Source organism: Trichophyton benhamiae (assembly GCF_000151125.1).
Source record: "Trichophyton benhamiae CBS 112371 chromosome Unknown contig01293.0, whole genome shotgun sequence".
NCBI classification, from domain to species: Eukaryota; Fungi; Ascomycota; class Eurotiomycetes; order Onygenales; family Arthrodermataceae; genus Trichophyton; species Trichophyton benhamiae.
The window spans coordinates 1,957,705-1,981,421 of record NW_003315113.1 but is presented as its reverse complement, the minus strand read 5'-3'; the positions used below and the strand labels follow the sequence as shown (position 1 = coordinate 1,981,421).

The following is a 23,717-nucleotide window of genomic DNA, read 5'->3' as shown; positions in this document are numbered from 1 at the left end:
GCGAATAATATACCCACCATTACACACTTCTTTGTACACTCGGTATTTCTGGAGCCTTGGGGTAACTTACTAGGCAAACGAATCCCAGAATCTGTCATATAATATCAACAACTCGGCCTACACGCGCGTTTAGCCGTGGTGTTCACTTTTGCTGAAGGAGGAGATTACCAAGGCGCGGCTTGACGCCAACAAAGACAATCAAGGGCAAGCAAATTGATACCACCAGACATTGATATGCAAACCATGGCGACCGAAGATAATGCTGTCAGTGGACTAACCATGGCGGACCGGGTTCAAAAAATCCGCTCTCGCCTTTCCGCTCTCTTTGCTGGGGGTTCTCCTCCTGGATCCTGCGGCGTAGAGAATTCTTATAAACCCTCACGGCTATCTGCAGCGGAGATACGCATGTATGATCCCGGATCAGGTGGAAGTGTACGCGGTGAACGAAACCTTTCGTCAGGAAGAAGGTCTATTTCATCGACTGGCTCCGTGATAGACAACAACGCGCCGCCAAATGATAATATACTACCATTCTCACCCCCCAGTACAGAATCAGGTGGCCATATGACAAGCTCACGGGCACAACAGAGAGTCGAGAACCATATTCATAGAGGAGGTGTATTACTCAATTGGATTCAGCGTTCCGTCGAGGCTCACCCTCATCAACCAAAACACAAGCCAAGTCGGAGCAAATTGGCAGGATGGCTGCTCTGCATGCGGCCGCGGGCGAAAGCTAGATCAACAAGGAGGAAACTTATAGACTGTGCCATTTCAGGGATCTTTTTAGCCAGTGTGCTAACAACATGTTTGTCGCCATCCAGTCCCTGCTTCCTGTGCTCGATTCACATACTAACTATATGCTTAGATCTTGTCCTTGCCGTCACTTCTTCAGGAAAGAAGTTTGAATTCCACATCATTCTAATTATTGCCTTGATGGCTTGTACAGTATATTTCTGCCATTCGCTCATCCGATTGCTGATGACGGCGAAACGACGCCAGGTGCGCCGACGTCGGGTGCATTATAACCAACCCACCCGGGACCCCGATATGGTCGAGAGCTTCACCCATATTGATCGACCTATCCCCGTCATATTTGCAACTGATTTGGAGATGGGCCTCGGAACTGAGGCTGAGGAGGGCGAAAACAAACCTGGCCAAATCTCCATTCCACCTCCAGCATATGGCCTTTGGAGGGGCAGTGTGGTAAGCCTGGACTTGGATAGTTACATTATACAGACAACGAATGATAACATAGTCATTAGAAAATGGACCCAAGCCGGCTTTACTGGCAACGTATCGACCCGCAGAAACCCAACCGTTGCCACTCTCAGAGCATGGGCGAGCCCCGACCGCCAAGCACAAACCGGCCTCCTAGCTATATCTCGGACGAGGGGCAGCCGTCCACTGTTGTCAATCTCCAGCCCCAATTACAGGGTACTTCCACAAGCTCAACTACAGCGCCAACCGAGCAATAAACAAAATGCCACTGCGGCTCAGTACCCAATCAATGTTCCGTCCTAGTCGTGACTATACCAAAATAACCATTCGCCTCTCTTGAGGATTCTGATTTTGATGTGTTTGTTTAACTATTTGTGTTCCTAGGGGCTTCTGTTGGGGTTTCTCCCGTAAGTAACTTAGGTAACTACAACTAAAACTCGAGAATATGACTTTACGGCCTAATTTCAAGTCCTACAGTTATCGTCCGACTCTAATGACAACAAGTATCATATAATGACCGATGCATATGTTCAAATTCACAATCTAAATAAGCTACACTCCCGCGTAGTTGACAACTTAGTTACTCTGTGCCTAAAATAACTGCCCGTGCATGCGGCCTTGGCTCCGCTGATGTAAACCCGACCAACGCGCACATCTGTCCACATGCCGAATTTAAGTAGTTAGTTTAGCGTGCAGATTTAAGGGACTACACAAACTATTCCAACACGCATTGAACTGGCATAAACGCAGGTCTACCCTTGATACGGCTTCTGGTCGGGTTTGGGAACTCACAGAGGCAATCAATCCTAATGACATTGCGACTACCAATTTCCTCTTGGTGATGCGCTCGACAGACCGACGCTCCCATATGTCCATTCACCTCCCATCATCATGGCTGGGCTACTTGCTTGCCATATCGCTATGGCTTACCTGCACCCTGGGCATGCTGGAAAGCCAGATTAAAGAGCTTCGGTGGGTTCCTTTCCCTTTCATATGACAGTAACGACATGCAGCTCGACACTCACAACTACATATTCCAGAAAAGAAACGGAACATATGTTTTTTCACGGGTTTGAGAATTACATGAAATATGCCTTCCCCGAAGACGAACTACGACCGGTGTCCTGCCAGCCGTTGACACGGGATCGAAAGAACCCAGCGCATATTGAGCTCAATGACGTCCTAGGGAATTATTCCTTAACGCTTGTCGACAGCTTATCCACCCTCGCGATCCTATCATATCCAAACTCGACAGATCTGAACGGCCGCAAGGCGTGGAGATATTTTCAGAATGGAGTGAGAGATTTAGTGGAATTATACGGGGATGGGTCGGATGGTCCTAATGGAATTGGGTCCCGAAGCAAAGGATTTGAGGTTGATAGCAAGGTGCAGGTGTTTGAAAGTGTGATTCGAGGTCTAGGTGAGTAAAGGATATAATGCTTCATCGGGACTCGAGGTGAACTATGAAATGGCTGATTCATTTTAAACTATTGATAGGTGGGCTCCTCAGCGCCCATCTCTTTGCTGTGGGGGAGCTCCCAATACGTGGCTATGAGCCTCCACTGGAGGAGAAGGAGTTTGCAAAACTGTGGAATAAACCACTGGGTAGTGAGGGCGGAATTGAATGGGAGAATGGGTTCGTGTATGATGGACAGTTGCTTAGACTTGCCAGGGATCTAGGAACGCGCCTCCTTCCTGCCTTCTATACTCCCACCGGAATTCCGTATCCTCGGGTCAACCTACGAAATGGGGTCCCTTTTCATCCTAACTCCCCGCTCAACTCTAGAATATGGACTGGATACGACAACAATGAAGATTATGATGAAGATGGTCCTGTTGAAATTACAGAAAACTGCAGCGCTGGCGCTGGAAGCCTAGTTTTGGAGTTTGCTGTACTCAGCCGATTGACAGGCGATGGCAGATATGAAGAATTCGCTAAACGGGCATTTTGGAGCGTATGGGATAGAAGGAGTGAGCTGGGGCTCATTGGAGCAGGGATTAATGCTGAGACCGGAGAATGGACTCAAACTTATACCGGGGTGAGGTTCTCTTAATCCAAGTGTTGGCTGTATATCACGACTAACTTACACTATTGATATACAAAGATCGGGGCAGGCATGGACAGCTTTTTTGAATATGCATTGAAATCCCATATACTGTTGTCAGAAGGCTATCCGCCGGAATTTAACGCTTCTGGACCGTTCCATGAATACGATAACTACTTCTTGCCACTACCATATCAGGCCCACTCACCAGATAGCTTTCTCAAAGTCTGGGAGGAATCGTTCGAAGCGATAAAAACCAACCTATACAGAGGCTCAAGCTACCAATATCCTCACTACATACAGGGCGACATTACCACTGGGGCCACCCGCGCACTTTGGATGGATAGTTTGAGTGCGTACTTCCCCGGTCTTCTCACTCTAGCAGGTAACGTTGAAGAAGCTGCTGAGACTCACCTTCTTAATACTGCACTCTGGACTCGTTTCTCGGCCCTTCCGGAGCGTTGGAATGTTGCAACGGGAGACATAGAGGGCGGACTTGAGTGGTGGGGTGGCCGTCCCGAATTCATCGAATCCACGTATTATCTGTATAGGGCAACCGAAGACCCCTGGTATCTTTATGTGGGTGAGATGGTTCTGCGTGATATCAAAAGGCGATGCTGGACCAAATGCGGCTGGGCTGGTCTCCAGAATGTCAGAAGAGGAGATCAGAGCGATAGGATGGAAAGCTTCTTCCTCGGGGAGACGTCCAAATACCTGTATCTCCTTTTCGAGCCATCCCATCCTTTGAACAAGATCGACTCACCATACGTCTACAGTACGGAAGGACATCCGCTTGTCCTTCCAGCAAAGGCGAAGCAGACTACTCCGCCTCGTCTCCAACAGGAGTGGAAGCAACATAAGAATGCCTCAGTAGGCACATGTGGGCCGCCAGCAGTGCGGAACCCCTTCGGTGTATCTTCCACCGCTGCCCGGCCGGATATTTTCCATGCAGCAAGCTTGGCGCGTCTACGTCTAACGCCTCCAAAAACACAACCTGAATCTCCCATCGTTGAGTTTTCGGTTGATGGTCCTAGTGTTACACTTTCTGACTTGGGTTCTCCATCGAATTATACATATTTCCCTTGGACTCTTCCCCCCTCATTGGTACCTCGAGATGCTGTCAGTTCGCCGATGGCTGTGCGGCCGACTTTGGATCTGACGTTTCCTCCTCTTTCCAGTACGATTCAAGGGCCTCCAAGCTTAGAACGTGTTGAAGGTGGGATTCTAATTAAATCCTTTGGAGGTCTACGGCTGGGTATGATTCAAGATGCTCCTCTGTATTCAGGCAATACCATTTCCTCCAAGGAAGGGTTCCGTATACAAGTGGTTAGCAATATCCCCCTAGGCAAGAACGAGAAGGTTTTCGTTTCCCGCGAGACCACGAGTGCATTGAGTCCAACCGATCCCAATTTTACACAAACCCCTGACACTATCATGATGGACATAATCATTGATGTCAAGCCAGACATCGTCTACCGGAACAACTCTTCCTCATCCGCCGCGTCTCTTACTGACCAAGGCACAGTTGTCAGTGGTGGTCCCGTTCTTGACTCCTCTACAGCAAAGGCAGATGACCATGCAGGTAAACCCGAGAGTCACAAATCAGCTCTCTCTTCGCTCCTTAGTCATGTAACAGCCCTTATACGTGATGAGCTCCAGCATCTCCCATCGGTAACACCGCCGATATTCCGCCGTCCAATAGCCCGGTTTTCAATACCGGCCATTTCCTCCACTGGGATAGGCTCAGCTCCATTACCGGGCGAGGAAGATGCAACATTCACGCCTCCGTCACCCGGTTCCAAACACGCAATGACCCGCCTCTCTTGGTCCAGTATCTACCTTGCGGGCCACCTGTGTGATAAACGCCTTCCGCCGTCTATCCCCCAGACACACCAAATAATAGTAGTGAAGCGAGGAGATTGTACCTTTTCTGACAAACTGAGAAACATACCTTCCTTCCGGCCCTCTCGTTCGTCTCTGCAACTTGTCGTTGTTGTCTCATACCCCCAACCCGGAGAAAAGCGACGCCAGTCTGCAGCAGATGAGGAGTCATCCTTGATTCGACCATTGCTAGATGAAATGCAGACTGTGGTCGGGGGCTTCCCTCGACCTCGTCCAATAAGCATGGTAATGGTCGGGGGCGGAGAAAAAACCTATGAATACTTCAACCATGCGTTGGGAGTAGGGATCCGACGGAGATATGAGATCCAGTCGCAGGGCATACCAATCAGCAATCTAATTGTCATATAGAGTATAATTACGGTGTCTTTGGGCGGTAGTACACAGCTCCACGTTCTTGTTTTTCCCTTTAGACACTTTGGGTTGTTTGTATTTAGTGATGGTGCCTAACCCCCTTATTATGATTTTTTTTTTTTAATCCCCCCTTTTTTGTGCCTGATATCCCTATGTTTGATATATACGCTTGAACTATAGGCGTACTACCAACGAAAAGACTGCAGATAGAATGACGAGGAATTATTAGAGCTTCGTGAGGTCAAGCGGCGGAACGAGACGTTCGTAAGTTACACTGTCGCGATGACACAGGCATCTCACGCACAGCGGATGTCTTGTACCATTAACCTTGTACTATGAAGAATTCAACCAGTTTCAAGCAATTGAAAATGCCTTGACTCTTAACTAATATTAGATACTCGATACCGCCTAATTGCTAAGATACCACCCTTTTATCCTCCCTAACCATATAGGGGAAGCTCCTATATATACGCCCTATTTTATACCTGTATCCTCAAGCCATAGGTTATTTCTTAACCGCTACTCTTTTCTCTCTCTCTACAGTCTCCTGTTTAAACACCCTCCTATCAAGTGCTACAGAGGGGTGGCGTGGTCCTGGACGAAGGACGTGTTGCTAGTTCAGGGTATGTCTGCTCCAAGACGTCAGGAGGTGGCAGCGCAGGGGCTGGAACAGCGGGGTGAGGCTAACTAAAGCGGCGAGAAGGGCCGTTCTTAAGTATATCATCGTAGCACGCAATATTGGATCAAGGACTTTGGTGACGGGAGGTCTAGGAATACGGAGTACACTGCTTCGAACGCTTCCAAGATGCGTTCTGAATACTGAGGATGGACCAGCCAGGGTTGACGGGGATTCCATGTGGACGTTGCATCGGGACAAACGCTGTGAGACACGCTGGAACTCTTCTGGGAGAAATATGGTGTGACACACGGTATGACCAAGTTTTTTTTTTTTTTTTTTTTTTTTTTTTTTTTTTTTTTTTTTTTTTTTTTGGTTGTTTGTTGTGTTGTCGTTGTTATTTTTACTTATTTATTATATTAGGGGGGATTTATAATTTTATATTATTTCCCTTGATGCTTTGACAAGACGGGCCTAGACGGCCTTCCGGTGGATGAAGACGGACATGTCGTGTTTGCGAGTTCGTGTCCTTCCTGGAGAAAGCGAGCCGGCCATGGCTGGCTGAACTGACTGTCTGTCTTCTGCCTGTCTGCCCGCTCACGCCGTAGATCTTGAAGAAGATGGGAGAAAAAGGGGGGAGGGATCAAGGTACCCCCATCTTATATCCACACCCAAGGAAGTTCTCCGTGTATCAATCAGTCGTTGTCGTCCAGGCAGCCAGCAGCTCCATCCGCCGTAACTTATTTTCTTGACAATACAGAAACCAAGAGATAACTAACGCTGAAAGGTCGATCAGGGGAGGGGGAGAGGCCCTTGGAGCCCTTCTTCGATCCCGGGATGCGTCCAGGTTGTGTGTTTCTTCCCGCTTCACCGACCTTTTGAGTCGCACCGGCATGGGCGGAGGGCGAGGGCGAGAAGCGCATGTTCGACTTCGGCTTCTCCTGTCGACGGCCCTGCTGCTGCCTGGCTGACTGGCTGCCGTGCGCCCTCCGCCCGCTGGACGTGCCTGTCTGGTCGAGTCGAGGTGCTGGCGAGTGCGCAGAGGAGGATAACCGCAGCGCCTGTGTACTTGTGATGTATATGTATTATAGCATGCTGCTGTTGCGCTGCCGTACCCGCAACTAGTCAACTAGTTAACTGCTTGGTTGCTTCGCTTTCCGCTAGGGCTGGACCTTGGAGCTTGCAGGGGAACAGGAGAGGATCCCAGGCGGCCGCTGTATTTATCATCGGGAGTTTTTCTTCTCTGTCGTTGGTCGGGCTGCTCCAACTAGCCACGGCGTCCCGTCAGGAGAGATTTTCAGCTGTTGACTAGTTAACTATTTAGCAGGGCGGCTTTTGCTCCCCTCCATCCCACCTCACCTCACCTCACCTCACCTCCAACCTCACCTCTCACTCCCTCCCATCTACACACTCGCACACACACACACACACGCACTCTCTCTCTCTCTCTCTCTCTCTTTCTCTCTCTATATATATCCTCTATATCTCTCTTTAGATCTACATCTGTCCGCTGCGACGCTCGACTCTCCCGCTCCCACCGTCTCCCTTCACTCCGTCTAGCATGAGCCTTCCCCCCTCCGCCGATAACCAGCAGGCTTATCGCGACAAGTCCAATGCCTCTTCCACCGCCCAAGTCGCCGGGGACGCCGCCTCCTCTGCCTCCCGCACCGCCGAACTCGCCAGTCTTAAGGTGAAGCTGCGCTCGTCTCTGCGCCAGTTCCCGGATTTCCCGTCTCCAGGCATCCTGTTCGAGGATATCTTACCCATCTTCGCAGACCCCGCCCTCCACGAGTCGCTCATCAGGGGCCTCGAGCTGCATCTGCTCGAGACCTACGGTGCAGACCAGAAACCAGATGTCATCGTCGGCCTCGATGCTCGCGGGTTTCTCTTCGGCCCTACCTTGGCCCTGAGACTCGGGGCTGCCTTTGTCCCCGTCAGGAAGCAGGGAAAGCTGCCTGGACCGGTCATCACCCAGGAGTATCAGAAGGAGTACGGCAGTGACTTCTTCCAGATGCAGAGCGATGCCATCAAGCCGGGCCAGAAGGTCATCGTAGTCGACGACATCATTGCAACTGGTATGTTCCTTCACTTCCTCCCTTCTTTTTTTTTTTTTTTTACATTTTTTTTTTTTTTTTTTTTTAAAAAAAAAAAAAAAAAAAGAAATACCCCTCCATGCTAAGTCTAAATATTTTCTACCAGGTGGCTCTGCATATGCAGCAGGCTCCCTCGTACAGAAACTTGGAGGCAATCTCCTCGGTTTTGTCTTCATGCTTGAGCTCGACTTCCTCAAGGGCCGTGACAAGCTCCCTGCCCCGGTCTATACCCTCCTCGCAACTCAAGAGAGCAAATAAATTATGATACACGTGTCCAGTTCAACCAGTCAACATCCAACTATGCATGCCTGCCCACTATAGACGGGCTTTATCTCAGAAAGTCAACCATACCCTCGATTCGTCTGCTAGAACCAGACCCAAAACGCAAAGCCCAGCCAGAATTAATTCTAATGAATACACACACACACACACACACACACACACACCATCCTCGCTTCGGAAGAGCTACTGTGTTCGATTTCACCTGGGATTCAATTTTATACCATGCTATGCTTTACACAGATTAGTGCTTGATTTGACTCTGCAGCCTATTTTGTTTGGGACCCCTGAGCAGCAGATGGCATGGGCATACTAGACCAAGACCCCTTCCGCCCTTTTCTCTTATATCTCAACAAAAAAGAACTTCAAGTTACATCCCATGTTTCCCCATTGCTGTTATTCCCATTGGTTTTCTCTCTCACACTTTTACTTGATAAAGGCAAAAATTTCCTTCTATGACCCATAATATTATCCTTTCCCCTAGGGATTAATAATGACATGACATACATGGCTATTGTTGCGGCGATTGGAGTTAGTTCGTTAGGACCGAAAGGTAGTTATCCTCGAAACACAAAACAGCCAACTAAGTGGTGCAATTAGTAGTTAACAGGCAATTTCAATAAAGACAGCGTCTAGCTACAATGGTTTTCCCTTCCAATAGACTTGTCAACGTTCCGGGCATCTGGATTAATGGAGGTAGTATAAGTTAGCTACCTGGTTGACTAATAATATAAATCGCGACCCAGGCAACTGCCACACGTTGGTAACCCCTCTTCTCTCGACCATCGTCTCCAATCAGCTCAAACGAACCCAGAAAAGCCATTAAGAGCAGTCAGAAACAGCGGTTAAAGTGACAAGATGAATTCCCAACAGCCGTCCGCTGAGACCACAAGTCTGCCGCGAATATTACTTCTCTCACTTGAAACAGAAGCCTTCTTCGACGAAATGTACAAGGACCTTATTGATAGCCTCCTTTCGAAAGCAAAGGTCCAGCGAGCAAAGAAACTAGACGGGGCTGTAAGATATCTCTCGGAATATACGCCTGACGCGATATTCGCTACTGATGCTGCTCTCCTGAAAACAAAGTATGCCACAATTCTCGAGAAAATAATCTCCTACGTTCGGAGTGGTGGTACAATCGTGTTCGGGGCCACTTTTAGTTCCTTCGCAAAGCCGGATCATCTCAATCGTTTCTTCGAGTTCAGCTGGGGTCTCCCCTGGAAATCTGGGAGTTATCATCGAACAACTGTGCATGTCAACACGAATTGTCAGGGACTGTCCATGGAGGGGTTACAAACATCGTATAGCCAGAAAGCTCTTCATCTCAAGAACGTTTCGCCTGACAGCAGACTCTATGCGGCAGACGAAGAGTCAACGATAGAATCCCATGTCTTTGACCCGGAACCTATCCGCGATCTAACTCAAGCCGCCATTGTGTTTGCACCCTATGAGAGCGGCCGAATTGGGTATATCGGAGACGTGAATGGGGAAGATGGCTCCCACGCTGTTATCCTGGCCATGTTAAAGCTGTAGTTGGTCTGCATGTCTGATCTACCTCTGTGCGATGCCCACCGATACTGGGACTGTGTTGTCTGGCTGTTCCCAAATTTCTCTATTAGTTAGCAGTGTTGACGATGTTTAATCATGTCAAGGTGTTTGAATCCGGTTCCAAGATGCTTTTCGTATATTTACAGTATGTATCGATTCGGTGGCAGTTGCTTGTGGGTATAGATTAAAAGACGAGCGACGTCCTATATCTTTGCAAGATGATAAGATATCCATCAACAGTTTTAGCCTTCGGAGGCCATCAAGAGCCCCCGTCTTCTAGAGAATTTTGTATGTGTCGAATGGACTAAATATACAGTAAGTATAAGTATCCATCTGGCAAAAATGGAAGTCATCAGAGGGGGGCCTAGTTCAATAATAGCAATCTGTATTCACACTAGCAATAAAGCATGTACTACTAGCTATGGTTAGGCAAGGGGTCCGAGGGGCCAGCAGATAATGTTGTATTCAATGACCCTATACAACCACGGCAACGAAATCATGTTTTGGGTTCGATAAAGGTGAAAACATTTATTACTTGCCATCCATACCTTTGACGTCGCCAGTTGTACCACCTTCTTCATCAACGCTTTTTTCCAGGCTCTCAAACTTTAAACCGACAGGATTATTCTCGATGCGCGATGGGAACTCGTCAGTACCAAGAGTAGTAGAGTGTGCCCATGGCTTGAGGGAAATTTCCTTGCGAATTGTAGCTGCAAAGCAATTGTTCCACTGCATACGTGGGTAATGCTTAATAACATCATTTACTGTTTCCGCTGAAAGCAACTGTTCATGCCCTCCGATGTTGTCTTTTTCGGTGTTAGCAAATATCAACATTGACCCAAGGTTTGGACGGAATAGATGCTGAAGAAATGTAGACGCACCAAAAATAGTGGCCAGCTGGATCAATTGCCCCAAAGCGGTGATCTTCCCGGTATCACGTATGTCCTGGTGCCGCATAATAGCCTCAACGACGCTTTCAGCAAGCGCATTTGATGCAGTGACTCTTTTTTCAGGATCAATGATGGTGGAAGCATGCTCATTAATAGGGTATTGAAGCAAGTCCATGGCTATAAAGCCACCGTAAAGTTCAAAACTCATACGAGAAGCTCGAAGATGATCTTCTGTGGTTCCAATATCGTGCAGCATGCAAGTAATAAAGTAAGTTTCGTCACTGAATGCCCAGGATGGGAACGCATAACGCTTCATGGCAATTCCAAAGTGATATACTCTCATAGAGTGGTGGAATGTAGGAGTAGGAAGATGGACTTTAGCATACCCCTTTATGCGTCCTGCTAGGATTGTCTGGGGAATCGGGGTTGCAGAGACTGGTATTACAGGAGGTGGAGGCATATCCCGAAGCCCAATCTGATCGAAGAGCTTCTCTGCAGACGCATCAACAGCAGTGAAGCCGAATATATCAGCTGGGCCTCCGGGAATTGGTGGCATGGTGCTGGTATTGGTACCTAATGGCAACTTCGAGCCCAATTTGACAAAGGTAACTAGTTAAGAGGGCAATAAATGCGTTCGAAGTCAACAGCCCGTTAGGATGCGCTATTGTTGGGAATATGGTAGTAGTTTATACTACGCCAGCCTTCTATAGCCATGTTTTTGTGTTTATATGCCTCCCGCATTGCTCTCCGCTCCTTACATTCCGTCATAATTTGCTGCGAAGTTGGGAATGACGTTGATCAAGAACGCGACGGCTGAGTAATATGGAGTCTAACAAATTAGTCAACATTATATAATCACTGGGTAACTAAGTTAATCTTACATAATATTTACGTCACATGACAGGTCACGAGCCCCGACTGGGCCAACTTAGCTAGCAGAAAACTATTTCAACCTCGAGATTTCTTTCTCTCTTTTTCTTTTTTTCCTTTCTTTTCTCCCACGCGAGCGTCTTCCTTGTTGCTCTTCTTCATGGAAGAAGACTCTGTGACTCTGTAAGAAAGTCGTGGTCGATAAGTAGTGTGCCCTCTTATCACCCGAAAAGATGACTCCTGCAGTGACCGAGGCTGCTGGACAAAATGATGAGCTGAAGATTCTGGCGAGAGGATTTGTTGCACTCCTGGAGATTGCACGAAAGTTGACTCGGCAGGAGCAAATGCTTCAGAGCCGGCTTCAGTATGCTTTTGATGAGGTATGCAATGTACTGCTGTACTTCTCTCTTCCCACTTATCATCCCCCCCAACCCCCACTGCCAAATGATGAGAAAAATCCGATTAGCTCTAGATCAAGAGTTGCTCATGCAGCTATGAACGATTATCATGTATTATCTGATGGCTTCATAAACTAGTGTTGATATGTCTTTTTGTTGTATCGAACATCATAGCTAACTTGCTTTGAACAGTATCAAAAGCTTGCAAGCACGCTCCCCGAAGGCTCAGATAATAAACTAGATACAATCTTAGGCTCTACTCATCATCCGCCCAGTCTTGATGAGACTGCCACCGACAATGTCGAATGGGTCACCAGTATGGAGAAGACAGGTTATATATCCTCTACGGAAACAAAGAACATCACCGAGAGCTTAGAGATCTCTACGGCTGCCTTACGCAAGCTAGAAAATACACAAGACTCCAGTACTTTGCGAACTTGTCCCTTTGATCATGGAAAGCGTAGAACTTCGATGGAACATGATTTCACGACAAATGGCATCAAGGGTGCACTTGGATGCCCTTTCAAAAACTCCAACCCATCGGCCGGTGCAGGAGAAGAAACAAATATAAATGGTGAAAGCTGTCAGAATGACGAAGGAGACCCCATTAAGCTGGAGAAGATTGGAGAAGGTGCGCCTTCAACAGTACACTCCTCGTCGGCACGCTGCCCTATCCGGTACCTGGGGGATCATTCTCCTGAGGAACTGGCAGAATACTTTCTAAACCACAAGCATGAGATTCCAAGAAGTCACTCAGTTTGTATTCGCCGGTACCAGAATAATCCCCAGACCAGCCGGAAAATTGATGCCAAATATGGCAATGTGATAAATATGGTGAAAGGGCTTGGCGAATACCATCAGCCATACCTCTCAATCCCTCATGAAATAGATGAAACCCGGCAGGGAGATACGGAGCCTGTTGCTCAGCCCAGCTCAGTCGAACGGGTTGAAAAATGGGCAGAAGACGTGAGCAATAAGTCACCGCCGGCGGGCTCAACGTCTCCTGAGGAAATCGAAACTGCAGCGCCTGTTCCGGACGAACACCAGGGCCTCACAAATGGCGATTATGACCGACAGGGCCACTTCGAACGCCCTCTACGCGATGTACGTGTAGGGGAATCGCCGAGTCGCCCTTGGGGTATTCATGTGCCTCCTGAACAGCCTGCCGTAGATCATACCTTTACCCATCCACCCGAGTCACACTATGAGAAGCCGGAAGTGGTAGATGAGGATCCAACAATGCTTTTGCCCTCTCAAGGCCGCCTAAGTCCTCTTGGACAGGCGTCAACGTTCGGGAATGACGCAGAAGCAGAGGCTGAAGCCAATGCCACTCTCGATGCGTCTGTGGACGAAGGCGAACAACCTGGCCCTGAAATTGACGAAGCAAGCAGCCATCATATTCACTCGCATCATCAAATGCCGCACACAAATACCCAAACAAATACCTACTCCGTCCCACGATCAAACCTTTCCCCAGAGGCGCCTATTACCCATATACCCAATCCACAGCCGAGAATGGTCTTTAATGGGCCAGTATTTTTTGGGTATACTGCCGAAGCAGCAGCCATGCTGTTGGAGAAGATGGGCAGTAAATAGACAACCTGAATCCGAACTAATTTGTTAATTTTTCGAAGTTTCCTCCCTCTCCTTTGTTAGTGAAAGCCAGCATTTGAATATCTGTGATTTAGCCATGCCCCGTACTAAATTTTTTCACGTATTTTTGTTATCAGCGTTTTATTTCATGATTCTTGACTTCATGTACTACAAGAAATTTTGCTGTTGTTGCTGTTTTATATACCCAACTTAGCGAGTCTGCATGATAGTCTGTTTTATATTTTGCACATCAGATCCTTGGCTCATTAACCAGGAGAAAAGATGGCGGAATAGAAGGTCGTTTACCAAATTACAAGTGCAAGCGGGTGTGATACCTAGAGCCAGAGGCATGCTGATCACATTGTCATTCCCGTGGTTAAAACTGATTAACTAGGCAGCAATACTCTCATCCACGCAGAGAATGATCTATTTAAATGAGCAAGCTGGCAACAGCAAAGGCAAGCAAGGCAGTAGCTCCCATGCTAGCAGCGCCTGCGCTGGAAATGGCGCCCCCGCTGGATGGGGATGGCATTCCCTCTCCAGAAGTGGGAGCTGAAGTGATAGCCATGCCGCCAACTCCGGTAGAGTTGACGCACATACCCTGGGCGAGGAGGTTTTTAGGTGAGCTGGAGAATGTGATATCCATGCACTATATACCCGTATCATGTTAGCGAATTTATTTCTTCAAGGCCTCTCTGTCTCCTTGCCTACGTCGGGGCAAATATATGTACATACATTGTACAGCGCCGCACCACCCGCTGACGCCTGGACAATTTGCAGGCTTGCGTTTGTGCCGTCTCTGATACCTAGACCTGCTGGAATGGAGATCTTCGGGAAACAAAAGGTACCGTTTCCAGTCTGGTTGAAGCCAGGGACGAGTGTGTTGTTGAAGATGATGGAGTCATCATCTCCCAAGCCGAGGTTGACATAGGTCAGAGCCCAATGGTGAGTAGGCCTGAAGAGGATAGCACCGCCGTCAACGGGCCACTGAGTACGGTTCGTCGTGACATTGACGCCGCCGCCTGGAGCCATTGTCAGCTGCGGGGGGGGGGAACCTCCTGATTTGCAACGATGCTATGGGACTCACATGGACGAGTATACTGTGTTTTGAAGGAGTTCCCTCGCCAGTAAGGGTATTCGACGCGGAAATGGGCCGAGACAATACTCATGCCAAAGGCGAGGAGGATCAGAAGCTGGTTAGTGAACATGCTGATGCCTCTTCTTTTCTTCTGTCGTTTGGCATATACAAGACGTGTTAAGTCCGTTAGAAGATGATGTAGGGAGATGGAGATGATGGGGTGACAAAGAGGGCCGTCCACCCTTTTTATATAGACCTGACCGCGGCAGAAGGTAGCTTATTACGGAGGACATAGTTACTAACGGTCTAAGCGAAATTTCTCAGACTGTAGCCCGGGAGCACGAAGATATACTTTGTACGGACGGGACACCCATTTTTACGCAGTAAGCGAGTTACCGAGGCCGGCAGTGCTATCACCATGCCCTCCGTCCCTCTAATCCCCCCTGATATAAAAAGGAATAAGCGAAAGTCCCCCCTCCGGACCAAAAATAGTTCACTTTAATGCGCTCAAACCAGCTCGAAACGCGGCAAAACTTGGCAGTAGTTATCACGTGATGTTAATACCCGGGGCTTGGCACGCTCGACGGGTAGTCTAACCCGTTTGGGGCTGTTTGACGACGTTCGCCACCCCCACGGCGTCCGCTCCATCCTCTCCCCAGGCTGGAAGAGAAGAGCGTCTACTACGTTCACTGCGTCCAGTACGCGGTCGGCACTGAACATACCCCCCCATACCCAGGTAGCGGCCGGCAGAGGCATCGTCTGAACTGGATTTGCCATAGAGCAGCATGATACTTTCGACCGTCTCCAAAAAATGTTGGGTACAAGAAAATCTTCTGACAATTAATAGGGAATAGCTAAAATCAGTAACTCTAGAAAAAGAGTCGCCCCGTTGGAGTTTAAAGCAGCCAAGTCAAACTAGGAAATCAAGTGAAGAAAAACAACCAAAAGGGATTTCACTAAGGACCAAGAGAAGAACGAACACGAGAGGAGGAAAAGGGATGGGGCGAGGAAACAACACCGAGCTACCACATGGTTGGCTCTTGGGAATGCTGTGCAGCACATCATCTCTGCACTGCCAAAGGACCATAATCGCCAGACAGAGTCATTTATCTACAAAGATAACCCCCAAAGTCAAGCACTGTTGGCAAAACTGTCTTGAAGTGATAATAACAATAGCATATTGGCTCAATACTTACACGCCCAAGAGCGGGGCTTTGGTGATTGGGATGCTGAATGAAATCGGGTGTTGGCATCCCACATTGCTACGGAGAGGCTTGACCACCGGAATCCCAAAGTTGGCTAACAATATCGGTCAGATTGATGTTCCACTTTCTCATTTGAACGGTTGCACACTTACAAATTGGCCAGTCTCCAGTTTCGAAGGTCTGGAGATAGACGCTAAGATACGGTTTTCCTTTCCTGTATGAAAAGGAGATATAGGCGTGCAGGTAGTTGAGGGTCTCTTGGTCCGCATGCGGGCTGTTGGTTGAATCAAAATTAGTGTTCTGTGACCTACGGCTATAAACGGGTTGGTTGACTTACTAATAGGCGCGCAGACTGTCCTTGTATGTCTGGGCCATGTGGTTCCAGCCTCGTCTTTCGAAGAAGGTCACAAGCCCGTCAGCTATGCGACCGTCATTCAGGCCGAATGTTGTGAAGTACACTTGTGGCTCAGGCATGGCCTGGTCGTGATGGAGCGTGTAGTTGGCCATCAGGGGAAGCTGCTCATCGGGGATTGTTCCCAACTGCAAGAATGGCTCGGGGTATTCTCGCATACCAGGTGGTAGTTTGATGAGATCCCAGAGCTCTCGCAACATCTCGAGTCCTGCTAGGGTTGACGCATCGTTCAATCGGCCTCCCATCGTCCACAAATCCTCCATTGCTTCCAATGTAACGTTGAGTTCCAATATATAGATCTTGACACGGGACTTGCTGGGATCAATCAGGTCGCAAGAAAGCAATCGGGGAGATGCGGTGCTGTTAGGACCCTTGGAATCAACATACTCCTCAAGAGCGCGTAGAGGAGCTTCCAGCGATGGGTTCTGTCTGCACAAACGATAAACGGAGTCAAACATTAAGGTCTTGATCGATTTTCCAGTGGCAAGGGCCTTGAGAGCAGGGTAGATATAAGTCTTCAACACGAAGTTTCCCCCTTTCAGGTCAAGGGCCAGCTTGTTTTGGGTTCGGATTTGACCTCCAACAAGATTATTTTCCAAGAGATAAGCAGAGTCCTGGTCATCGACTGTGAGGTCCTGCTTCAGATGTTTGAAGAACTCAAGATCGATACCCTTCTGCAGTGGCATCAACCGGTCGAGTGCATCCCATATGGAATGAGTGTTGAAAGGGTCTTTAACCGTGCCAGTCGCTGAGTTGATGGGTTCGTAGGTATATCGTACCAGCGACTGTGAGCAGTTTAAACTCAGCTCAAACGGGGTTCCATATCGAGTTAGAATGCTCAGCCATCGGTTGTTTATCCGTGTTGGGTAGACTCCTAGGAATGGGATGACGTGGTTGAGGAAAATACCCAAAATTTTGTACTGAGAGTGAAGGTCATATCCGGCAACCCTGAGCATCTCAGCAAACATTGGTGCCGTGCTATGCCACCATAGCTTCTGTTCATGGTTGGGGAAGTCGATAAAGTCGGATATCGTCTTGTAGACGATCGAGCCGGAGCAGTTAGGGATTTCGATAGAGCCCATTGCGATTGTGTTGAACTAGACTTGGGACGTCTCAATAGTGAAAATGATGCTGAGGATGAGTGTCTACCGGAGAGACCTGGTCACTCTGAGATAATTATAGCCTGGGACAGGACCACAATCGATAGTTGGGTGCAAAATTTAGACCAACTTCTGCATAGAACTTCATCCTTAGAACTCTGAAGATCACCCAACCACAGGGCTGGCAAGAGTTGTATGGTTCAAGTTAGTGCATCTTACGCATTACTTACAAACTTTCGAGCTGGCCTGATACCAAAAGAAATGTTCCGGTATGCCCTTCGTCTTTTCAAATTTAATCGCCATATTATCAATAACCACAGGGCATATTAGAGGTGGGATGTGTACATATTTCTCATGCAACACGCTCTCACTCTCATCCCTGTCTGGACTTTTTTTACTTTTTTTTCTTCTTTCCTCTGCTTTAGCTTCGGGCCGCTTGTGTCTTTCATCCTAGTGGAACACGAAACCTCTCAGAAAGATTTTGAGACCGATATGGAGCTCTAGATCGACCGAAGCAATGCATGCATGCTTTCTCCCAATATTTGGATGCTGCAGCCCAGCCAATTCATTACAGGCGGAGTAACTTAAAAATGGATCATTGACTTGTAAGCCCAATGTGTTATCTTGTATGACCGCTAATTATGGTATTTAGAGGAGCAATGTGACAATCCTAAAGGAAGAATTCCGCTTTGCTCATCCAGGGATCTCTCCGCTTGTTTATTTAACAGCTGTGCCACAATTTGGATTACCATTTTTGAGCGCTGTCCAAACTTGCAGGATGCAATTTCTACTCTGGTCGACTGGGTTGGTCGCTCTTCTGAGCTGGCTAATTTACACGCAGGAGACGCAGCCGGCTTCTTGTCGGTGCCGGCCATGGGAATCGTGCTGGCCATCCGAGGAACTCTGGAACTCATTCAACACATCGGTTGACGGGAAGCTTCATCGTTTGAGACCAGCGGCGCATGTCTGCTATGGGCCAAGTTTCAACCGGAGTGCCTGCGATAATATCTTGCTATTATCGAGGGATAGTGGGTGGAGGGCTTCCAATCCAGGTAGGTGAAGCTCCGGCTATTCGACAGTACCTTTTACTGTTTTCGACTAACATTAATGATGCTCACAGGTGTGCTGCAGGATTGGGTGTGGGAGGCTGGTGAAACAGCCAACGAGAGCTGCCCAGTGGGGTCGTTGCGGACGGCCTCTGCCGTGAATTCTTGTCACCAGGGCCGCATCCCTCTTTTTACAGTCGGAGTGGAGTCCACCAAGCAGGTCCAAGAGGCAGTTCGGTTTGCAAGGAAGCACAACCTTCGCCTTGTCATTCGTAATACTGGACATGATCTAGCGGGGAGATCGAGTGCCCCAGACTCCTTTCAAATCCATACTCATCACTTACAGGAGATTCAATTCCATGCTGATATGCGACTGGATGGGTCGAATACATCCCTTGGGCCAGCAGTGACTGTTGGTGCAGGCGTAATGATGGGGAATTTATATGCTCAAGCTGCTCGTCATGGTTACATGGTGCTTGGCGGAGACTGCCCGACAGTCGGGGTAGTTGGAGGTTTCCTCCAGGGAGGTGGGATTTCTGACTTTCTAAGTCTAAACCAAGGTTTTGGTGTTGACAACGTGCTCGAGTATGAGGTTGTTACAGCAGATGTAAGTGCCTGAATCACTCTTACCGCCCATCACAACTAATCTTTCATTCTAGGGGGAGCTCGTAGTTGCTAATGCACTCCAAAACCAAGACCTTTTTTGGGCTCTCCGTGGCGGTGGAGGTGGGACATTTGGGGTTGTCACTCGAGCTACCATGCGTGTCTTTCCGGATGTTCCCGTTGTGATATCTGAGATTCTTCTTGAAGCCCCGCAAGCCATCTCGTCATCATGGACCCAGGGACTGTCGATAGTCCTTACTGCTTTACAATCGCTTAACCGCGATAATGTCGGTGGGCAACTAGTTATTGCAGTCCTGCCCAAGCTTGCAGTTCAAGCAAGCATCAAGTTTTTTTTTCTTGACGCAACTGAGGCAACCGTCATCGATCGTCGCATGAAACCATTCCTAACCAAACTCAGCCGCGCCAACGTCAAATACACATATTCGTCCAAGAACTTACCGCACTTCAGTTCCAATTACAGACAGGTCCCAGACATTCACTCTGACAACGATTACGGCGTCCTTGGATCTACTGTCGCGATTTCCCAACAACTATTCGACTCCCCCCAAGGGCCGGAGAAAGTTGCAACTGCCCTTGCAAACCTCCCTGTATCTGCTGGTGACCTTATCTTTACCAGTAATCTTGGTGGTCGTGTTATTAGTAATGGAGAACTGGCAGAAACGTCTATGCACCCTGCTTGGCGGTCGGCGTCGCAACTCATTAATTACGTACACACAGTCGAACCGTCAATTGAAGGCAGGGCAAAAGCTCGCGAGAGATTAACCAACACCCAAATGCCTATGTTATATGCGCTCGATCCTAATTTAAAGCTATCGTACCGCAACGTCGGGGATCCCAATGAAAAGGACTTCCAACAAATCTATTGGGGACCGAACTATGGCCGTCTATCTAACATCAAGAAGAAATGGGATACTGATGATCTCTTTTTCAGCAAACTTGGTGTTGGTAGCGAGAGATGGGACTCTGAAGGTATGTGTCGGAAGAGTCGGAATGCACTGCACCAGAAAGTGACGAGGTTTCTTTCTTTTCCTACTTCTATTTTTGAGGGGATAACACTCTGGAGGTAGCTCGCCGTTAGAACAGCTCTGTTTACTTCATGCATAAGCTATTGTCCGATGATTGAACTTTATTTTAAGGTAACTTTTGTTGCCTGAATGTTATGTTGAGTACTTCGTATCTCCCTGAGCTCTTTCACTTGTAACCATCTAGTTTTGCAGAAAGCTCCATACCCTTCCTCTTGAACTTGAGAGTAAAGACGTTTGTGGATGTTCCGCCACAGTGTGAAAATACAGTATCCTTCACCCGACCATGACGCCTAATGCGCCTTTTCTCCTCTCTAGCTGAACCCATGTTTGAAATTCGACTGAAGGCTTGTACTATTTACCATTTTTTGGGGGTAGCAAAGTTACTGAACAAGTTATAATAGGCTCACATTTAAAGTTAAATTTTAGGTTTCGGGATGGTGCTTAAAACGAGCAAACTTTTGTGACACAAAAAATACTCGGTTGGTGAACCCACTCCTCAATAACTGGTTCAGCTCAGTTGTTAACTAGCTAACTAGCGCCAGGCCCACAACAAACCAAAAATTGGAGTCGGTCCATGCTAGTTTGGACAACACTTCAGCTGGTAGAATGCCACATCACAACCTTCCTTCGACCACGACTTCACATCGCGTAACCCAGCAGTTCCAAAGAGTTCCTTCCGCTCCTCAGAGTCGTATTTGTAACTGCACCCAAAGCGAACCTTCTCGTGTTTGCCTACCACAATTTTGTCCAGAGGCCGCCCGAGCTTGATGTCTTTTGATCGAGGTACCAATGATGCTTCATGTCTTCCAAGCACGTAATTCCACTCACTGAGGAAATACCAATCTTCGGGATCAAAGACGTTTTCTCCTCCATCCTGCTGGAAGAGAGTGTTGCCATACTTGAGTGACTCCAATGCGAACGGAACGACACCCTCTGCTGTGTAGGCCCGGGTAACTTTGGTAGGGACCTTGCAGCTATCTAGTGTCAGTAGAATGGAGCTCTGTGAAGGAGACTCAACCAGAGCGTGAGAGGCAATATTATGCAAAAATTTCGCTGCATTTGAGCGGGAAAAATTTCCGATTGTTAATCCGAACAGCAAAAGGCAGTGTGGTTGGTCCCGGATAACAGGGGTTTCTTTTAGCCACTGAAGGCCATCATCAAATGTGCCATGAAGGGCAGAAAACTGCACATGAACAAATTGATCGGTTGGTATGGCTTGTAAGGTTGAGGTGAGCTCTGAAAAGCTCAAATCCAGCGCATAGTAGGTGACTTTCTTCTGAGCAGCTTCTAGGGCCTCTAGAAGGTGTATGACTTTGTCTAGGCTTCTGTAATTACCCGATGATTTAGTTGGCAACACTGAAATATAGGGGTAGATATATAGAATCTTACGCGCTTCCGAGGTCAACAACAACACTCCCATCTGCGATTGATGCCGCCATATCTGTAGCCTTGTCCTTTAAAATTTGAATTTCTTCATGTCTGGGATAGAAATCAGACGCATGGGAATGGCGATTCCAATGTTGTATTCCTTCAGTGCTATAAAAAAGAAGTGCCGGAAGGGTCTTTGGGCTAGATAACAGTCCCGCTTCAACTTGTTTTGGGATAGACTCTTCAAATTTGCTTCGACGGATGTCGAGGATTTGGGGGGGATTAATGCTTCCCATGATAGATTCTGTTCTCTCTTCGTTCTGTCTTTTGTCGGGTAACAGTGAGATGGGAGTTTCTTGACTATCTTAGTTCTGCTGCATTGTGCCTTTTTCTAGATTTAAATACGGATAAACAGCCATTCATCCACTCCATTTTAGCCTAACTCCACAAACTTACTACATGTGTTATCCAGGGACATTCACCCAAATTTGGACTGAATACAATATCCACCCCAGCGCATAATATTTCTCATCACATTTCATTTTCTTACACATATTTACAGGTATGAAATGCGTCGGTCTTATAATATACGGACAAAGCTGTACCATGTCTGCAACCTTGTATGTTTGGAAAGAGGAAGCGTTATTAGGTCTTGCTTCATCAACTCATCAGCTCCATGTAAGAGAAAATAACACCCAATACAGAAGACATTGGTAATTTCGGAGACGAAACTAAAAAAGAAAAAAGTTTACATCATATTATAGAAACAGCAGCAGGTATAAATACGGGAGTGAGTGAAGAACGATACTTAAGTCTGGCCTGTATCCAATATTTTGATTCATAGCTGGCTGCGGATTGTACTTTACTCTGGGAAAGAAAATCAACTCTACTGGTGATATACTTCTAACGTGCCTATTGAATCTACCTCAATCCCCTTTTATTCCACAAAATTATGGCATCTGTCTCCTCAAAGATATTCGCTATTACAGGCGGCGCGTCCGGAATTGGGGCAGCAACATGCCGTCTACTTGCGAAGAGAGGAGCAGCTACTCTCTGTGTTGGAGACCTCTGCAGTGAAAACATGAAACAACTGGAGAATGATATTAAAGAAATCAACCCAAACACAAAGGTACATTGCACAGTCTTAGATGTATCATCCTCCTCAAATGTGGATGAATGGATAAAAGACATCATTACCACGTTTGGAGACCTTCATGGAGCAGCCAACATTGCAGGCATTGCTCAAGGTGCCGGCTTGCGGCAGGCTCCTACCATCCTGGAAGAGGACGATCAGCAATGGAAGAAGGTATTCCAGGTAAACCTGGACGGTGTTCTTTATTCCACCCGAGCTCAAGTCCGGGCTATGAAGGAATCTTCATCGACAAACCCTGGAGACCGAAGCATTGTCAATGTGGCCAGTATAGCATCGATGTCTCACATGCCTGATGTCTTTGCCTACGGGACTTCGAAAGCAGGATGTGCCTATTTCACTACCTGTGTTTCACAGGACGTGATGCCATTTGGAATACGAGCTAATACCGTTTCCCCTGGTGAGTTTTGAAGTAATACTCTTTGCCCTCGGGTGTTTTCTAACATCATTGGAATGCCTGAAGGAATCACAAGGACGCCGATGCTGCCAAGATTTGTACCGAATGCGAAAACTCAAGAGGAGGTTGAAGAGACATACAAGAAAGAGGGCTTCTCTGTTATTGAAGCCGATGACGTTGCCCGGACTATCGTGTGGCTGTTGAGTGAAGACTCCCGTCCCGTCTTCGGAGCGAATATCAATGTTGGCGCCTGTATGCCTTGATTGTTGATTGGGTTAACTAGTTAACTAGTTAGTTGAAATAGCAACACAAATGGACCCATGAAACTCGGATGTTCGTAGAGATCACGACATGATTTTACATTGTCATTGTGTTACGAAAGCCATTTTTGGTGCCAGGTTAGTTATAATACACAAGAAAAAAAAAAAAAAAAAAAAAAAAACCCTTTTCAGAGTATTTGTTACGTAGTTAACTGGCTATTGACGCTTAAGAGTCCGCATTTGGCTCAG

At 47.6% G+C, this 23,717-nt stretch overlaps 12 protein-coding genes across 12 annotated transcripts; 8 read left to right on the top strand and 4 right to left on the bottom strand.

The window, feature by feature from the left end:
* Window positions 1-243: 243 nt before the first annotated feature.
* On the top strand, window positions 244-1,475 carry ARB_04657 (uncharacterized protein; the record flags this gene model as incomplete). The annotated part of the gene is made up of 2 exons (XM_003017728.1): window positions 244-1,203; window positions 1,263-1,475. 2 exons carry the CDS (start codon window positions 244-246, stop codon window positions 1,473-1,475), a joined length of 1,173 nt encoding a protein of 390 aa, XP_003017774.1.
* A 584-nt stretch (window positions 1,476-2,059) lies between these two features.
* Window positions 2,060-3,272, top strand: ARB_04656 (uncharacterized protein; the record flags this gene model as incomplete). Its single annotated transcript, XM_003017727.1, has 3 exons — window positions 2,060-2,190; window positions 2,232-2,638; window positions 2,716-3,272. The coding sequence occupies 3 exons, from the start codon at window positions 2,060-2,062 to the stop codon at window positions 3,270-3,272; spliced, it is 1,095 nt and encodes a 364-aa protein (XP_003017773.1).
* Window positions 3,273-3,335: 63 nt separating this feature from the next.
* Window positions 3,336-5,513, top strand: ARB_04655 (uncharacterized protein; the record flags this gene model as incomplete). Its single annotated transcript, XM_003017726.1, has 1 exon — window positions 3,336-5,513. The coding sequence occupies one exon, from the start codon at window positions 3,336-3,338 to the stop codon at window positions 5,511-5,513; it is 2,178 nt and encodes a 725-aa protein (XP_003017772.1).
* Window positions 5,514-7,693: 2,180 nt separating this feature from the next.
* On the top strand, window positions 7,694-8,483 carry ARB_04654 (uncharacterized protein; the record flags this gene model as incomplete). Its single annotated transcript, XM_003017725.1, has 2 exons — window positions 7,694-8,207; window positions 8,332-8,483. The coding sequence occupies 2 exons, from the start codon at window positions 7,694-7,696 to the stop codon at window positions 8,481-8,483; spliced, it is 666 nt and encodes a 221-aa protein (XP_003017771.1).
* Window positions 8,484-9,362: 879 nt separating this feature from the next.
* On the top strand, window positions 9,363-10,037 carry ARB_04653 (uncharacterized protein; the record flags this gene model as incomplete). The annotated part of the gene is made up of 1 exon (XM_003017724.1): window positions 9,363-10,037. One exon carries the CDS (start codon window positions 9,363-9,365, stop codon window positions 10,035-10,037), a length of 675 nt encoding a protein of 224 aa, XP_003017770.1.
* A 546-nt stretch (window positions 10,038-10,583) lies between these two features.
* ARB_04652 (cyanamide hydratase, putative) lies at window positions 10,584-11,498 on the bottom strand (the record flags this gene model as incomplete). The annotated part of the gene is made up of 1 exon (XM_003017723.1): window positions 10,584-11,498. One exon carries the CDS (start codon window positions 11,496-11,498, stop codon window positions 10,584-10,586), a length of 915 nt encoding a protein of 304 aa, XP_003017769.1.
* A 547-nt stretch (window positions 11,499-12,045) lies between these two features.
* Window positions 12,046-13,806, top strand: ARB_04651 (uncharacterized protein; the record flags this gene model as incomplete). The annotated part of the gene is made up of 2 exons (XM_003017722.1): window positions 12,046-12,192; window positions 12,385-13,806. The coding sequence occupies 2 exons, from the start codon at window positions 12,046-12,048 to the stop codon at window positions 13,804-13,806; spliced, it is 1,569 nt and encodes a 522-aa protein (XP_003017768.1).
* A 427-nt stretch (window positions 13,807-14,233) lies between these two features.
* On the bottom strand, window positions 14,234-14,835 carry ARB_04650 (uncharacterized protein; the record flags this gene model as incomplete). Its single annotated transcript, XM_003017721.1, has 2 exons — window positions 14,234-14,452; window positions 14,539-14,835. 2 exons carry the CDS (start codon window positions 14,833-14,835, stop codon window positions 14,234-14,236), a joined length of 516 nt encoding a protein of 171 aa, XP_003017767.1.
* A 1,587-nt stretch (window positions 14,836-16,422) lies between these two features.
* ARB_04649 (dimethylallyl tryptophan synthase, putative) lies at window positions 16,423-17,580 on the bottom strand (the record flags this gene model as incomplete). The annotated part of the gene is made up of 1 exon (XM_003017720.1): window positions 16,423-17,580. The coding sequence occupies one exon, from the start codon at window positions 17,578-17,580 to the stop codon at window positions 16,423-16,425; it is 1,158 nt and encodes a 385-aa protein (XP_003017766.1).
* Window positions 17,581-18,708: 1,128 nt separating this feature from the next.
* ARB_04648 (FAD-dependent isoamyl alcohol oxidase, putative) lies at window positions 18,709-20,372 on the top strand (the record flags this gene model as incomplete). The annotated part of the gene is made up of 3 exons (XM_003017719.1): window positions 18,709-19,251; window positions 19,304-20,237; window positions 20,347-20,372. The coding sequence occupies 3 exons, from the start codon at window positions 18,709-18,711 to the stop codon at window positions 20,370-20,372; spliced, it is 1,503 nt and encodes a 500-aa protein (XP_003017765.1).
* A 498-nt stretch (window positions 20,373-20,870) lies between these two features.
* On the bottom strand, window positions 20,871-21,957 carry ARB_04647 (uncharacterized protein; the record flags this gene model as incomplete). The annotated part of the gene is made up of 2 exons (XM_003017718.1): window positions 20,871-21,618; window positions 21,683-21,957. The coding sequence occupies 2 exons, from the start codon at window positions 21,955-21,957 to the stop codon at window positions 20,871-20,873; spliced, it is 1,023 nt and encodes a 340-aa protein (XP_003017764.1).
* A 656-nt stretch (window positions 21,958-22,613) lies between these two features.
* ARB_04646 (oxidoreductase, short-chain dehydrogenase/reductase family) lies at window positions 22,614-23,471 on the top strand (the record flags this gene model as incomplete). Its single annotated transcript, XM_003017717.1, has 2 exons — window positions 22,614-23,211; window positions 23,329-23,471. 2 exons carry the CDS (start codon window positions 22,614-22,616, stop codon window positions 23,469-23,471), a joined length of 741 nt encoding a protein of 246 aa, XP_003017763.1.
* Window positions 23,472-23,717: the final 246 nt, after the last annotated feature.